Genomic DNA, 16799 nt, shown 5'->3' with positions numbered 1-16799 from the left:
TACCAATTCAAAATTTATCTTAAGATCTTTCTTTTTCAGTTCTGCTGTCGTGAGCTTAGTTAATTCTTTCTGGATTTGTTTTATCTGAATTTAAAAAAATATTATTATAAATTAAAAATTTATTTATTTAGATATAATATTGTATATTTTAAATACAATAAATAATAATATTCTTATGTTATTTTTAAGAATTTTAAAAAATAAAGTTTTTTATTATAATTTTGATAAAATATAACACAGCATTAAAACACTTTAAAATCTTTATTATGAAAATATGAATGTACTGAAATTATAAAAATATTTTTAATTTAAATTTTACATTATCTATTTATTTGAATCTTTATCATTCATATTTGTATTTTCAATAACTGCATTGCTTATAGCAGTTTAGATCTGTACTAGCAGGATATCACAGCTATGCTTATACAAAATTTTAATAGTTTTTTTTATAGTACTACCGAATTCTTTTGTCCTGGACATAAGTACTACTATGATTCATTGAGAAAAGTAACATAAAATACTAAAATAACAATATTTTATTTTAAAATGTCAACTGTTGTATACAATACTTCATAGACATCATCTACAGGTAAAAGTTTGAATTTCTTAGATTAAACGTAAGTATTTCCTATTCAAACATTTAAAAAATGGGTATTTTTTCTTGTATCAAATTTTAGAATAATATAAATTTTAGACATTGAATTTCTTATAAGATCAAATAAAATTGCTTAAACTTAAGTAAGAAATAAAAGATTGATATTTAATGAGTATTAGCATCACTGATCGTTTTATACTCTTTGTGTAGAAAAAAAGCAGTTAAGTATTATGAGATCTCATTCTGAAAAAGATATTAAGAATGAATAAATTTCTTTAGACGATATTTAATAATGTGTTTGAAGGTATACTTGAAAATAGAAAAGTGTATGTGTATATGTTACAGTAAAAACGCGTTTTAACTAGTTGAAACTAGTTTTTACTGGATGTCATTGTTATAACTAGAATTTACTGCTAGTCAAAAAATGAATTTGAGTTAAAACTAGTTTTAACTAGACAAAATGGGTTTTAACAAAATGGCTTAGTAAAAACTGTTTCGACCAAGGTCATTCGGCTAACACGTTCCTATAGTGTATGATGAATTTCGTATCGCTTTAACCCTTTTCCCCGACATCTTGTTTACGTTTATTTTGCGATCCCTCCTAAGGCAATATAGGTCAGTCGGGCAATATTATTTTAAAAGTTCACCAAAAATCAAATTATCATTATTTCTATATGAAAAAAATCACTTACATTTATTAATATCTTTAGTTTTAAATATGATATTTTTCAATACATTTTATTAGAAAAATTTATAAGAAAAAAATAATATATATATCAGAACTGACACATAAACTTGATAATTTGTAACATTTTGTGAAAATTAACATTGTCTAGTTACATAGTTGTTTGCTGGCACCGAGCCAGAAAGACGTAGAATATTGTTTTGTACAATTCGATATAACACTTATGCATGTACATTTATTCGTTGTGAAATTATCGCACATTATATCAAACATTTGTTTGAAATCAAAATTTTATACTGCTATCAACTAATATAATGAATTATTATACTTTATTCACTTCGTATCGAACGAGATTATATCTGTTGTAAATAAATTTTACAAAAATCGATATTTACCAAAGTAACGATGAATCGGTACCCTCGAAGTTTTGCTTAAAAAGCCAGGGTACCAATCGATCGGTGCCTTCGGGGACAAAGGGTTAATTAATGTTAATAACACAGATGTGTGACCAATATTTTCAATAAATATCGTATTAAATAATACAAATGTTTTAATCTCAATCATCACTTTATTTATTTTCCCCAAACATATTTATGTAGCTAAAATTAGTTTTAACTAATGTTAAAAGTTAAAATTAGTTTTATCTAAAATCAAAACATGTACAGCAGTAAATTCTAGTTTTAACTAGACAAAACGGGTTTTAACAATGACATCCAGTAAAAACTAGTTTTAACTAAAAACGAGTTTTTACTGTAACATATACACATACTACTGTGATCAAAAAGTATCAGGAATGGTTCATTTAAACTGCATGTGTGCAAAAAGACACTGTCATCATTTGGTATGACTTTCTAGCAGCAATCCATATGTCATCATGTTTTCATTTGCAGATAAGTGCCTGTTTTGTATGCAAATAATTTTTGTGCCAGCAATTTTTCAAAATGTTGCGTGTAATTGAGCAAAGAACATGCATTAAATTTTTTTGCAACAGAATTTCTGCTACAAAAGCATTAGAAATGTTGCATAAAGCCTTTGGTGATGACAGTCTATCAAAAAACGGAGATTTTGAATGGTACAAAATGTTTGAGGAAGTCAGAGAATACATTGAAGATGAATCGTGCTATGGTAGACCATCCACTTCAACTGATAAACAATGCATTAACTCAAGTCAGAGATCTGGTGATCTTTGATTATTGTTTAACAATTAGGGACATTTTATGAACATGTTCCAGTATTATTTGGATCTTATCAATCAATTTTAAAAGATCATTTGGGTTTGTGGCATGTTGCTTCTCAAATCAACCTGAAAATATAAAAATTTTTTCCATAAACAACATATTCAAGTGTCCAAGGAAATGCTTTTTCAAGGTGAATTTTTCTTAAAAACACATCATTACAGGTGATGAAACATGGATCTATGCTTTTGACACCAAAATAGCTCAATTATCAAGTGAATGGTGCCCGAAAAGTAAAGTGAGACCAAAAAGACAACATCAAAGTTAGTAAAATATCAAGGTCATATCGAACACTTTCTTCAACTGTTGTGGTGTTGCACATCACAAATTCCCTCCAACTAGCTAAAACTGTCAACAAAAAATATTATTTGAGCATTTACGTAAAGCAATTTGTAAGAAACGATCCGATTTGTAGTAAGAAAACTCATGGATTTTGCACCACAATAATGCAACTGTTCACAATGCTCTTGTTATTCACGAGCTTTTGGCCACAAATTCAACAAGTAGAGTTTCATAAACTCTGTATTCTCCTGATATGACATCTTGTGACTTTTTCATGTTTCCTCAACTAAAATTTCCATAAAACAAAATTTGCAGCAAGCCCAGAAGGGGTTTCATGAAAATGACTTTAAAGCACGTTTCGAGAATTGAAAAAAACCTTTGGCATACGTGCATTACAGTGGGAGGAAACTACTTTAAAGGAAATGAAATAAATGTTAATGAATAAGTTCAAATCTTGCATTTTATGAAACCATTTCCAATTCTTTTTGATCACAGGAGTTTATACACTATACTTGTCTAAATTTGCATGTTTGTGATATATGTATTGTGTATGTATGTACTGTACACAATCAAACTTTGATATAATGAATTGCCTCCAGGAAATACAGAAAATTTATCAATTAGCAATTTTCACAAGTTTTTTAATCAACATTTATGTTAATTTAAACAATAATTTTAACTTTATTAATACTAAAAATTTCCATCCAGAATTTTTTCCTGCTGTTTGCAGAAATGAATCAAATTTTTTACCAGTTTTAACTTTTATCAATATAAAAAGTAATTTTTTTTATTTTATCTGGCTTTCAAAAGTTCATTATAAAGACATTAAACTTCATTAAACAGAAACATTTTCAATATTCTATAGAAAGAAAATAAAAATCTAACTGTGTATATATATATAGCTTTTAACTTTGAAAAATTATTTACAATATGCTATTGTGATAAGATTATTAGAAGAGTACATCATGTATTTTAAAGTTAAAATCTTCAGTTACGCAGTGACAACAAGAAAGATTATGAAAGCTAGTTCTTAATTATTAATATGGATTGTGTATTACCTTTTAAACAGTCATAACACAGAAAGAAAGCTGTTTTATATTCCAATGTAGTTTCTTCTTTTTTTGATAATTCTAATTTGATTGATTTAATTTTGATTAAATAGATTTAAATTTTACACTTACATGATGAGTCAGTTCAATATGTTTCAAATCTCTCTGCAATTGTAGAGCTTCAAATGCTTGTTTTTGATATTGTTCCTTCAAAAAACAATTCACGATACATTAGAAAAAATTTTTTTAAATGTAATAAATGTTTTAAGAAAGTTGTAATTTTTAGTTTAATTTATTTTTAACCAATTATTTTATTTGATTGTTTATATACAATATGTATTTATAATGTTACATTTATTCAATGTTTTTTTGGAAAATGAGTATTTTAAGATATTAGTCCATAAAGTAAAAATATTCTAATGCTAAACAGATTAAAGGAGTCAAACTTTTTATTGGATTTAACATTTTTCATCCTGGGTAATTATGTTTTTACCTAGGTAGCACTTGTCATACCCTCATTACTAGATTAAGAAAACATAAGAAGGATTTAAAGGAAGAATGAGTATTAGAAGGAAGGATTTAAAAACAGAACATTACATTTTTGCTACCTAATGGAGACATTTTGTAAATGACAAATACATTCGTGTTATTAAAAAAAACTCTTAATTAACACCAAAAATCTCGTTTTCTCTAAATATTAATTTTAAGAATTAAACAATTTGTCTAATCTTACAACTTATCTCCATTAGATAATCATTGTGACAATATTTTCATGGTTGTGAAAAAATTTTAAACTACTTTTATTTTTAAATTAAAAAGTACTTTTCATTTAGAACATTATAATTTTCTTTCTTTTTTTTTGTAAACATTCTAGACTTATATTTCTGAAGATAAATGGTAAACACAAAACTGTTTGGATTCTTTTTTATTCTATTAAAGCATTTTTATTGTTCTTTTCTTTTATAAAGTTAGTGAAAAAGAATACTGTATACGTAATTACCTCTTCTAATAATTCATTTATCATTGCCATTTGATCCTGTTCTCTACCAGATAATATACTATGTATTCTTTCATCATCATCATTCATGGAGCTAAAATAAAAAATATAAAATAAATTTTAATTAAATTTAATATATATATATATATATATATATAATATATATATATATATTTTTAATTGGGTTAACATCAATGAATGATTTTTTAACTATTTCTCATAATTCTGCAAAGACATAACCTACAATAAAAGGTCATCTCTATGAAGAAAGACTGTTATTGTTTCCGATAATTGAACATGGCAAAAAGACGACAAATTAATTTCTTCAAATCTTTTAATTTTTATAAAATGTATTATAATGAGTTGTTAAAGCTATCTGTACTTCAACGTAGAGAAAATTATAAAATTTGAATCAGTATCTAAAACAACAGATATTACATAAATTTTTCAATTCCTTTCAATAACCTTTATATACAATTACATAAAAATTAATGTTATTTCATAATCTAAAAAGCAAGCTGATTTTTATGAAATTAAACAATTTATAGGGTTCCTATTCAAATTTTTCTTTTAATTTCCATGACTTTCCCTGACCCTCGTGTCCCTTACAGTATGGCACATTGACAAAATAAATCAGCATTCGACTTACTATGCATATATGTTTTGCTTCTCCAATATTTTAATTAGTTATTTTTTGTAATTAACAGTTATATGTTTTTTATAATTACAGAATTATTAAAATTCTGTTATTAATCCCCAACCATAAATCTACATGGCTTTGAAAAGAAAAAAACATCAATTATTTTTTATTATTCATTAACAAATCCTGTATAATACATGTACAAAAGTATATATTTATTAAATTTATATCTTAATGAATTTCCTGAACTTTATAAAATATTAATAAACTGGAAAAAAAAAACAGAAATTGTTTTGTTACACAATCAAAATTATTAAAATGAAATATGATAAATAATACCATTTAAAATGCACGTACCTATAAGCCTTTTACCAGTGTGCATCTAAAAGGCTTATAGGTACTGTACGTGCATTTTACATTACTCTGGGGTAGAAATTCTAATGTTTTTTAATACCATTTAAACTATTTATCATTTTGTGTAAGCTTGGGAGAAATTTTGAATCCTGAAAATATTTCGCATCCCTTTTCATAAGTTGTATTGCATCACATTACTTCTTGCTGCCTGTAGACAACTATACTTATTAAGCATATTGTCAGCAAAAAATCAACAAGACAGCCAAGGAAGCATATTCCCTGACTTTCTGACAATTTTTAGCAAATTGACATTCCATAACTTTTTCTAAACACTAATGAAAATTCCTGATTTTCCAGGTGTGTAGGAATCCTGAATTTATACTAAAATACATTTACTAAATAATAAGTTTTATCAGGGGTCACGATGCATAGTGTGAAAATCATCACTTGGCAATATTTTTATTAAAGTTGCGATAAAAATATAATACTGGTAATAGCAAGTAGTGATAAAAACCCAAGTCCACTTGTTTCGATATTCAGTGTGAAATTGAATCACAAATCACACTTCAGGAAAAACAGCAGAATGTCTAGCTTCCATGCAATGGGAGTCTCATTCACCCCACACCTAGCAATTTCATGATATAGTGAGTTTGGGCAGAAAAGTAAGAAGTGACGTTCAGAACCAAAGGCAGTTTTATGTAATGCGGCATGGCATTTCCAGATTGGATCTCTTATCAACCGACAGAAAGTTTGGAAAATTTTTTGGAATGACTTTGTTCATTTTGGTCTTTTTTCAGTACACTAAAACAAAAATTTTCACATGACAGAACCTGTGAAATACTGTTTAAACATAGTGATCAAATGTGTTATTTGGAATTTTTCATTAAAATATGATTCTTATTGCTAACAAGGAGAGGGCCAGACGTTCGAGTCTCCGATTCAAATGAATCTCAGTAAGCACATAGCCTTAAACACAAACAGCTCCTTGTCCAAATAATAGAACCCGTTTCCCAAGCATTTCCAAAAACAAGCATCTGAAAATTTAGTGTTTAGCTTTTAAGTCTTTAAAAGTTTCCCATCTATGAGTGGCAATAGCAGAGTATCAGATAAAACACTATGCACTGGAGCAAGATGATATACGTTCAAATTTTCAGAGCTTTAGTTTAGTTTTTATTATCTATAACATTATTATTTTATTACTTTACCATATCATTAGCATTATTATTACTATTATTACTCCTCGCTTTTAAAGCTTATAAAAAAATAAATTAAAAATTGTGAAAACAAGCCTCTGTAGATTTAACTCTTTTATGTCATTAAATAAGACTTTTATTTCTTCCCAATTATTTTCACATATTTTACATACTATGTCCTCTCAAGCAAATAAGCTTCAGATGTTACTGTACATGGATGAAAAAGACAAGTGATATGAAAATAGGGTAGTAAAGTAGCAGCATTTTATTTTTCTAATTATTAATGTTATGGACAATTTCCTCATGCACTCGTACTTAAACTTGATCCCATAATTTATGAATAAAATGAGTAAGAGCAAAAGGATGGATGATGTACAATGCATGCACCATCCATATCCTTTTACACACTGGTTGCACTGTAGATCCTGTGGCAATCATGCAACCAAAAATGCAACTGATACTTAAGATTGAATAAATTGATCGATCAACAGCTATATATTACACTGACATGGATTACCAAAACACATTTTTAAAATTAAAAATAAAGAACTTGTTCCCATCAAATTTACACTGCCAATAAATATAAAAAGCAATAGGATTGTATAAATACCCTTTATGTAACTGCTTTTTAATTTCTAAGCGGTTAGCTTCATACTGTCTTTGCTTTTCTTCAGCTTCTAACATATCTTTCATTGCATCTAAAATATTTATTAAACATATTAATTAAATAGCAATTACAAAAATTAATAAAAATAACAATTTGATTATTGAATGATGTTTGAAGAAAATTTCTGTAAATTAGATTTAACAGCAATTCTCATTTAAATGGTAGAGATAAGACTTTGTATCATGTTAAGAGTTATGCAGTTGCATGCAAAAATAGTTTTTATAAGAAATCATGAATATTTTTTTACACAATTTACTGTAACAATTAAAAATTAAAGTTAAACAATATTTAACAAATTCTGATATTTCAAAGGAAAAATTTTTTGATGATTTTTGGCTACTAGATCATAAAATTATTAATTGAAAGTTCATTTTAATTCTTTTTCTTTTATATCATCCATAATTGTATTTTTGTAGTTTTACAAGGGTGATTAAAAAAAATAAGTTTGTTGCATCTTTCAAACCAACAAAAATTTATTTTCAGAAACAATATATACTGCAAAAAACTGTCGTTATATTATTTTTCAACATTATCACCACCTTTGTAATTCAATACTTATCCTGGTACTGCACCAGTTTCTGGAAACCTTCTGCAAAAAATTTAGACCAAAGTCCCTTGAGGAAGATTTTCGCATGCACATACGATAAAGTAGTCAATGCCTAACATCATTGTCTAACATTATCAAAGCTAAAGAAAGTAATACAGAGAAGAGGCCAGGTTTGTTAAACAATGGTGTGTTTCTCTTGGACGATAATGCTCACCCTCACATGGTCAACAACCACAGGAATTTCTGCAAAAACACCACTGAAAATAATTGAGTCATCTGGACTATAAGGGGGATGCCCTTACAGTCCATTGCACCCAGTGATTTTCACTTGTTTTGTAAGCTGAAACATTTTGAGGAACAAACACACATGAAAAGCTTCCTCAAGGGATATGAGCCTGAATTTTTTACAGGTTTCCAGAAACAGGTGAAGCACTGGGATAAATGCTTAAATTGCCATGGCGATTACATTGAGAAGTAATATAATGATGACAGTTTATTGAAATATACAATATGTTTCTGAAAATAAATTGTTACTGATTTGAAAATGGTAACAAACTCACTTTTTGCAACACCCTTGTATTACATAAAGTTAATAATAATATTTAAAAACTAAAAATTTCCCCATCAAGCATGACAGAATACTTTTTATGAGAAAATTGAGATTGAAGAATTGAGAAGAGTAGAGATTTCAAGAAAGTCTAGAAGAGTTGCTAATATTTCAATAAATTAGGTAGTTTATACTCAAGCTTGATATGTGATGCTGTTTCTGCTGCCTTTGATAAACCATTCTTATTTGATATTGCTCAAGTCAGATGTCATGGCCTTCAGAGTCTCAGTTATTCTTATTCTTTTAGATCTAGAATTTACCTGACCAATTTTACTCTTATGCTTTTCCCAGGCATTTTTGAGAAGTAAAATCTGCTACAAGTAATAATTCAAGGAAAAATAAAAAGTAAAAGAAGTAGAGAAAAGAGACTATCATGGCTGAGCAACTTGAGACAATGGTATAACTGTAGTTCCAGCCAACTTTTCAGAGCAGCAATGTCAAAAAAGAAGATAGCTATGATGACTGCCAACCTTCAGAACAAAAATGGTACTTGAAGAAGTAATAATTTAAATATTTTTTTCTTAACACATGTTTCTAATTGAAATTCAGACAAAAACAGTTTATCTTAGTGCTCAATTATAATACTTTCATCTAGTACTAAAAGAGTTTTCTAGGGAAAAATATTTCTATTTTAAGGCAAGTAACATTTATTTTGCTTTATTTATCAAAAAAATCCATGCATACTACTTATAAAAAATAATAATCTATTTATTAACTTACACATATTTTCAAATCTGATCATGAATATTTTGCAAAATAAAGTCCTGAAATATGAGTTTGTAACATATACAGGGTGCATAGGAAAGCCCCTTTAACCGGAAAATTCTTGCAAACGGAGAGAGCTACAGCTATGCAAGTGAGGTAACAGTATAGTAAAGCGACTATGCCCAACCTAATGCAAACGACAGCTGTGCAGCATCCCTAGTGGCGAAATTTGGAAGATAGGCAGTACAAATCGAAAACGAAAACAGATAGAGCAAACTTCCCAATTAGAAAGTTTTAGAGCATCAATTAATTAGTACGAAACAACACGTGATTCACACGGATAAGATAAATTGTCGCCTGTATACCCAAAAATGTCCGAAGGCAATGCACGCCATTTTGTGTAAAAGTTTGAAAGGGATAGCCATAGGTACGAAGAAATATGCTCAATTTATTGCATAAAATACGTATTAATGTCAATACAGTTTGATAACATTACACAAAAAACAATGGAAAGGCAAACTGTCACACAATGATAACAAGTTTTCAAACATACTTGACATTAACTTCTTATCACTGTGTGACAGTTTGCCTTTCCATTGTTTTTTGTGTAATGTTATCAAACTGTATTGACATTAATACGTATTTTATGCAATAAATTGAGCATATTTCTTCGTACCTATGGCTATCCCTTTCAAACTTTTACACAAAATGGCGTGCATTGCCTTCGGACATTTTTGGGTATACAGGCGACAATTTATCTTATCCGTGTGAATCACGTGTCGTTTCGTACTAATTAATTGATGCTCTAAAACTTTCTAATTGGGAAGTTTGCTCTATCTGTTTTCGTTTTCGATTTGTACTGCCTATCTTCCAAATTTCACCACTAGGGGCGCTGCTGTCGTTTGCATTAGGTCGGGCATAGTCGCTTTACTATACTGTTACCTCACTTGCATAGCTGTAGCTCTCTCCGTTTGCAAGAATTTTCCAGTTAAAGGGACTTTTCTATGCACCCTGAGTAAAATCTCCATGAACAGAAAAACATTCACTATGTTTTCTGATGAGATGTGTAAGAACACATCATAATCAGAAAACATAAGGCTTAAATATAGGTATTTTTTCAAACAGGAAATGTAAATTTTGAGAAAATTATTACTACAAAAATATGAGCTTGAATAATCATTTAATTAAATTTTGAAATGTTAAATAAAATTATATCACCAACCATCAATAATACAAGTACAAACTCAACATTGTTACAAATTTAAAGAACTAATTTCATATTATCTGAAAACAGTAACTGATAATAGAAACAGAAAAATTAAGTAATTGAGTTTAGTTTGTTTCAGCTAAGCTCCACATTACCTAAAAATGAAATCAGATAATTTTTGATACTTAGAAGCAATTAAAACAACTAATCATTTCAAAATAAAGAATGCTTTAGTTGTTATTTAAAGTCGTCTACGTGGACGTTATTTATTAATAGGACCTTGTACTTGTGTATAGGCACAGTAATGAGAGCTAATTCAGTAAAAATTTCTTTATTTTATCATCTGTAGTAGCAATATCCGTTATTTTATCACCTGTAGTAGCAATAACGGATATTGCTACTACAGGTGATAAAATAAAGAAATTTTTACTGAATTAGCTCTCATTACTGTGCCTATACACAAGTACAAGGTCCTATTAATAAATAACGTCCACGTAGACGACTTTAAATAATAATAATTTTAAGGACAGAAAGGCTTTTCTAATTAATGCTTTAGTTGCTTTGATATTCTTGTTAATTTGCAAGTAACTTCTTCCATTACATTTTTGTTAAACGTTGACAATGACATCAACAAGATGACTTCCAGTTTACTGATATCACTTATAAAATGCTTCATTACTGCTATTATAATTGAAAATCTGAACAGCAATAGAAATGTTTATAGCATAGTTTATATGGATTATTTCCAAAAAATTATACGTGTTTTGGAAATGTTTGAGTCAAATTGGTCTAGAATCAATTAATTTTATGGAAGAAAACCTTTCAAACGGCCGTATCCCCTAAAGTGCACAAGTGCCGGGCTGTGAACGGCTCATGTATTTGTAAAATACATGTATATTCATCTTTGTTTTCAGTCAAGTTTTTGTGAAACTAAAAGCATAAGAAGTTGAAACTGCATCATTTCAATTTCATGTTTTTGTATTTTCAGGTAATGTAAAATCTAGATCTGACGTGAGAAGCAAAATATCATCTCAATAGCTGCAAGCATTTAGAAATTAACCTACTGAATAACATAAAATAAAATATCTCGTTGGTAAAAGATTAAACTGCTTTTAATTTCCACTTAATAGCATTTTGATAAAATCATAATGTTTTTCAGCAATTATTAGAGAAATTTATTTTGCACAAACCATTTACAGTCACTTACAGGTATGCAAAAACATTGCACTTGCTTCCTGCTATGAGCTAGTGTATGAAGGTATAGATAATAGGTAATGGGCAATTTAATGGTGTAGTTGTCATGAACCTTTGGTTCCCTCCACATGGGACCAAATCTTATCTCTGCTCCTATGAAAGATAGTGGTACAGTTTAAATTACAAAGTCCTTGAATATCTCAATATCAATACAAAAAGATTTTTGTTTAGTTAAAACACTAAAAGGAGAAGTGGCTGGACACTGTCAAAATGTAGATGGGAGAAACACCATCAAAAAATAAGCGGTGAGGTTTCTCTGCATGACCTCAATTTTTGACAGTGTTCCACTGTTTTCCCTTTAAGTATTTTAACTAGACAAAAACATCTTGTACTAATTTTGAGATGCTTCATGAGTTTGTAACTTAAACTGTGCCACTATCTTTCATGAGAGTTGAGATAAGATGTGATACCATGAGAAAGAAAATCACAGTCCACTACATATTATCTATATTCTCATAGACTTATATTTGCCAATATATAGCAGAAACAAGATATAGACTAGTGTACAAGCGTACTGTTTGTTACCTATAGAATGAGTTTGCCATTTTTGCATTCAAGTAAAATTGCAATGATAATATTTTCCAACAGACACAAAAAATTACAATACATATTTACTTATTAATAAAAAGTTTTTATGTCCTTCATTTCTAATAACTGAATAGAATTCAAATTCCATATATACATATATATATATGTGTGTGTGTGTGTGTGTGTGTGTGTAAACCAATATTAAAATAAAATAAGCCTTACTCAAAACTTCTTTCTTTCTAAGACTTTCTAATTCTTCTTGTTTTAAGGAAAATAATTCTTCATTTTCTTTTCTGTGTCATTAACAAAAAAATATATTAATAGTTTTTAATTAAAATTATGTAAAAAAAATTAATTTTATCATCAAATTTCTCAAAATATTACCTATCCCTTTCCATCAATTCTAATAAAGCCTCTGTATTTTTTGATTTTTCACTAACTGCCATTAATTCGTCGATTAATTTTGCTGAATGATCTTCCACTAAACAAATTTATATCTGATTAGAAACAGATTTATTTTAATTTTACATTGCATATATGTATTAAAAAGTTTCCAATTATAAAGACTTCGTGAAATTTATTTCATATAATTCAGATTTAGTAAAAAATAACAATGGATTAATTTGGGAATTGTACTTTTGATTTTCAGATTATTTTTGTAGTCTTTTTATATACATATATGTACATTTAATAGCATAATTAATAATATAATATAATAAGAAATAAAGGTCTATACTTATTACATAAGTCTTAGTATATAATTAGAAATTTTTCTCTATAAACAATCACTCTCTAGCCTGCAAATTTTTCAAAGAAAAATTATTTTATTAAATATATATTATAAATACATTGCCTTTTGTTAGCTAAAGATCTCATTCTTTTTTTTATATGATTTTCTATATACAAAAATAAACTGAAACTGAGTAAAATATACTTTCCAGAGTTTCCAAATATTTCAACAAAAAGATTAAATATAGTGTTGATGAATATTAAAAACTTCAAACTTTCTGAAATATTATATCATAAACAAAATTACAATAGATCCCCCTATAACACGGGTTCTTATAACATGGTGGAAAAATTGCAATCGTGTTCGTATAACATGCTAAAAGAGGCTCGTATAACATGGTAAAAGAATGAGACAGATTGTCATGGCCGACTCGTGTCTCGACAGGATTGGTCGAATCTGAACCAATAGTGGACATTGCATAAACCATTGAGTTTAAATGAGCAGCAGACCTACTAAAAAACATTTATTATTCAATGGCCATAAAAATTATATTTCTATTAATGATGTCTCCAAAGTTTAGCGAATTTTTCGCAGAAAGAATAATTATCGGGAAACGCGTCCGCCGTTCGATGAGCCACTCCGCGATGAAAACAAGCTTAATTAATTAAGTAATGGTGTCTTCGAATGGTGCACGCTCGGTAAGTATTCCTACAATTCTTTGTTTATAGCATAGTTTATATGGATTATTTCCAAAAAATTATACGTGTTTTGGAAATGTTTGAGTCAAATTGGTCTAGAATCAATTAATTTTATGGAAGAAAACCTTTCAAACGGCCGTACCCCCTAAAGTGCACAAGTGCCGGGCTGTGAACGGCTCATGTATTTGTAAAATCTAAGTGACTCGTACAACACGAAATTTATATAACATGGAATGTATCTACCGTGTTATAGGGAGGTCCACTGTATTTAAAAAAATGTTTTATTTTTGGCAATTTCTGAAATATCACATAAAATCCAATTATATAAGAACTAAAAATGTTTCTTTATTAAATACAGATAAACCTAGGTTTATGAACTTAATTCGTTTCTAAAAGTTGTTCGGGAACTGATTTGTTCTCAAACAGAAACAAATTTTCCCATAAAAAACAAGGTAAAATGGATTAATCCATTCCTGATCCCAAAAACAAATCTTTTTTTTATCTTTTTAGCTGTATTTCATGCAAAAAAAATGAAATATATTATATATAATATTATCTATATCTATATCCATTTTATATATATATTAAAAGCAAAATGTGTCATCAATGCCAACCAAAACAGAAACCATCACTTTATAAAAACAATGCTATAGAGACTCACATCTTCCTAGATGAAATATAACCAAATCAATCAAGACAGGCAAGTACTTTATCTACACTTTCTGAAATATTATGTTTCAATTACTCTAATTTAAATCAATACATCACCAACTGCCGTAAATAATTGGGATAACTTTTGGATATATACAATTAAAGATTATAAATAAATTTGGCACTTGAGGTAGGCATTAGGTGCCATCTCATTAAAATTAATAATTAAGATAATTTAAATAATTTAGATTAAACTGGAAGAAAAGAGTTGGCCCAAAGCGGGACTCAAACCCACAACTCCCACTTACCGTGCAGACGCGTTGCCAGTTACGCTACCCAGACCTTCGGTCCGATCTCCTCTTCCAGCATATATAAGCCAAAGACATAACCATCGATGGCTATTACGGCGCCAACTGGGGACACCTCCGTGCCCACAGCCAGAAACATCAACTCAAGGCACTCGGTCGGCCATCACAACCTCGGCTAGGTATATATATACAAATAAACACTCACTAAACCCGATAACTGCCGTAAGTATTTACAGCAGTTGGTGATGTATTGGCTTAATGTTATTGGGTTTAGTGAGTGTTTATTTGTATCTAATTTAAATTTTGATATAAATTTTAATTAATTAATTACTTAGTTTTGGTTTTATTTTTAATTTTTTCAATGTAAAAATCAGAGCAATGATAAAAAGAGGCAATGTAAAAATAGACAATTTGTGATAATTTAGGACAACAGAACTGCCAAACGACTGCCAGATTAAATTGGGTTATATTACCATTACTATTAATAACAGAAGCTGTAATTAATTAATAATATTTAATTATTAATAATAGCAGTAATATAGCCTGATTGACTCCAGCAATTGTTTGACTTTAATATAGCTATTGGGCTTAGAGATGTTTACAACAGAACTGATTCTGTTAATATAAATTTGTACAGTATTTAAACACAGTAAAACAAGTTATACATAACATCTTCATGGTACCAAAGGCATAAACCTGTGTTAGGTATTTTTGAATAAGTGCTTGATTCTTACATCATCTCACATGCAATCATCCTCAGTAACATCTAAAACATCAGAAGCAATGTTTCTCAAAAGAGTGCTATACAACTTTTTCTGGGATTTTCATTATTGTAACAGACTAACAAGAATGAGCTAAGTTGACTTCTTAAATATTTGCTAATACGAATATTTTTCTAATAAAACCATTAAAATGACACAATAGAATTAGTGACTTCTAGTGACAGAGAAGTATGATACTAGATGTAACCATTGTTATGGCATATTTCATCAAATCTAAGACAGAACCTATTTGCAGAGATACTTAAACCTGAAAAAAGTATAACTTTCCTTGAAGTAAAAATATTAATTATTATAGTAATTACTATTATAATTACAGTGGAACCTCACTAAATGAGCACCTCGCATAACAAGTATTTTGCATAAAGAGCAAAACAAATTGTAAAATAATGGCTTGCTTAATGAGCAACATTTTACATAACAAGTGACGAGGAGAGGGAACGTCCCAGATTGTGTGCATGCTCCATCAGTCTGTGTTTAGCACTCGTTCTGCTAGCATCTAACTGTCGCTTGTGATCACATATTTTTTTGAACTTGTGTTCACACATATTACATATAAACATCAACAACCATAGTCCATTATATAATAAACACATCAAAAATGTATATCAAAAATTAATGTTTGTTTGTTTAAGTTATGGCAGCACAACACTTGGGAGATCTGACTAGGGAGGATGCTTTTAAGGGAAACTGGTTCCTATTTAGGCATTACAGACATGGAGAAAACCCAGAAAACTCCACGTGGCCAGCCTGTCCAAGCGAGGCACGAACCCACAACCAAACTCCCAGTGTTCAGGGTACAAAGACCGCTTGGCCACTGGTAGGCAAACAAATTTAATGACCAATTCAAAATTAAATTTTAGAAATGTCTAAATTAAAAATTATTTATATTTATTAAATTTAATATGAGATGGAAGCATAACTGCTACCTCTAGTCAAATTAATTAATTTCTAATATTTAATTATAGCCTTTACGTTGCGTAAGAATTTGGCATATCGTTTGGTGTGTTTATCAGACATATTATTTGTGATTTTTTTTGTTTTCTGCAAATCGAATTTGCATTTCAGGTTGGTTCATTCCACACTAG

General features: G+C 28.8%; 1 protein-coding gene across 3 annotated transcripts in view; it reads right to left on the bottom strand.

The window, feature by feature from the left end:
- The window catches only part of LOC136990913 (E3 ubiquitin-protein ligase LRSAM1-like), a 105404-nt gene that overhangs the window by 13652 nt on the left and 74953 nt on the right, over positions 1 to 16799 (bottom strand). For all 3 annotated transcript variants that reach the window (XM_067289381.1, XM_067289379.1, XM_067289380.1), the window contains 6 exons: positions 12930 to 13026; positions 12768 to 12838; positions 7641 to 7728; positions 4847 to 4937; positions 3979 to 4053; positions 4 to 84 (listed from right to left, as the gene is read on the bottom strand). In XM_067289381.1, the coding sequence (XP_067145482.1) occupies positions 4 to 84; positions 3979 to 4053; positions 4847 to 4937; positions 7641 to 7728; positions 12768 to 12838; positions 12930 to 13026 (503 nt within the window). The remainder of the gene's footprint in view (positions 1 to 3; positions 85 to 3978; positions 4054 to 4846; positions 4938 to 7640; positions 7729 to 12767; positions 12839 to 12929; positions 13027 to 16799) is intronic.

The sequence above is a fragment of the Centruroides vittatus genome, unplaced genomic scaffold, assembly GCF_030686945.1.
Source record: "Centruroides vittatus isolate TY-2023 unplaced genomic scaffold, ASM3068694v2 contig_1381, whole genome shotgun sequence".
Classification (NCBI taxonomy): Eukaryota; Metazoa; Arthropoda; class Arachnida; order Scorpiones; family Buthidae; genus Centruroides; species Centruroides vittatus.
Note: the sequence above shows the minus strand (reverse complement) of the source record. Positions and strands in the feature narration are given on the sequence as shown.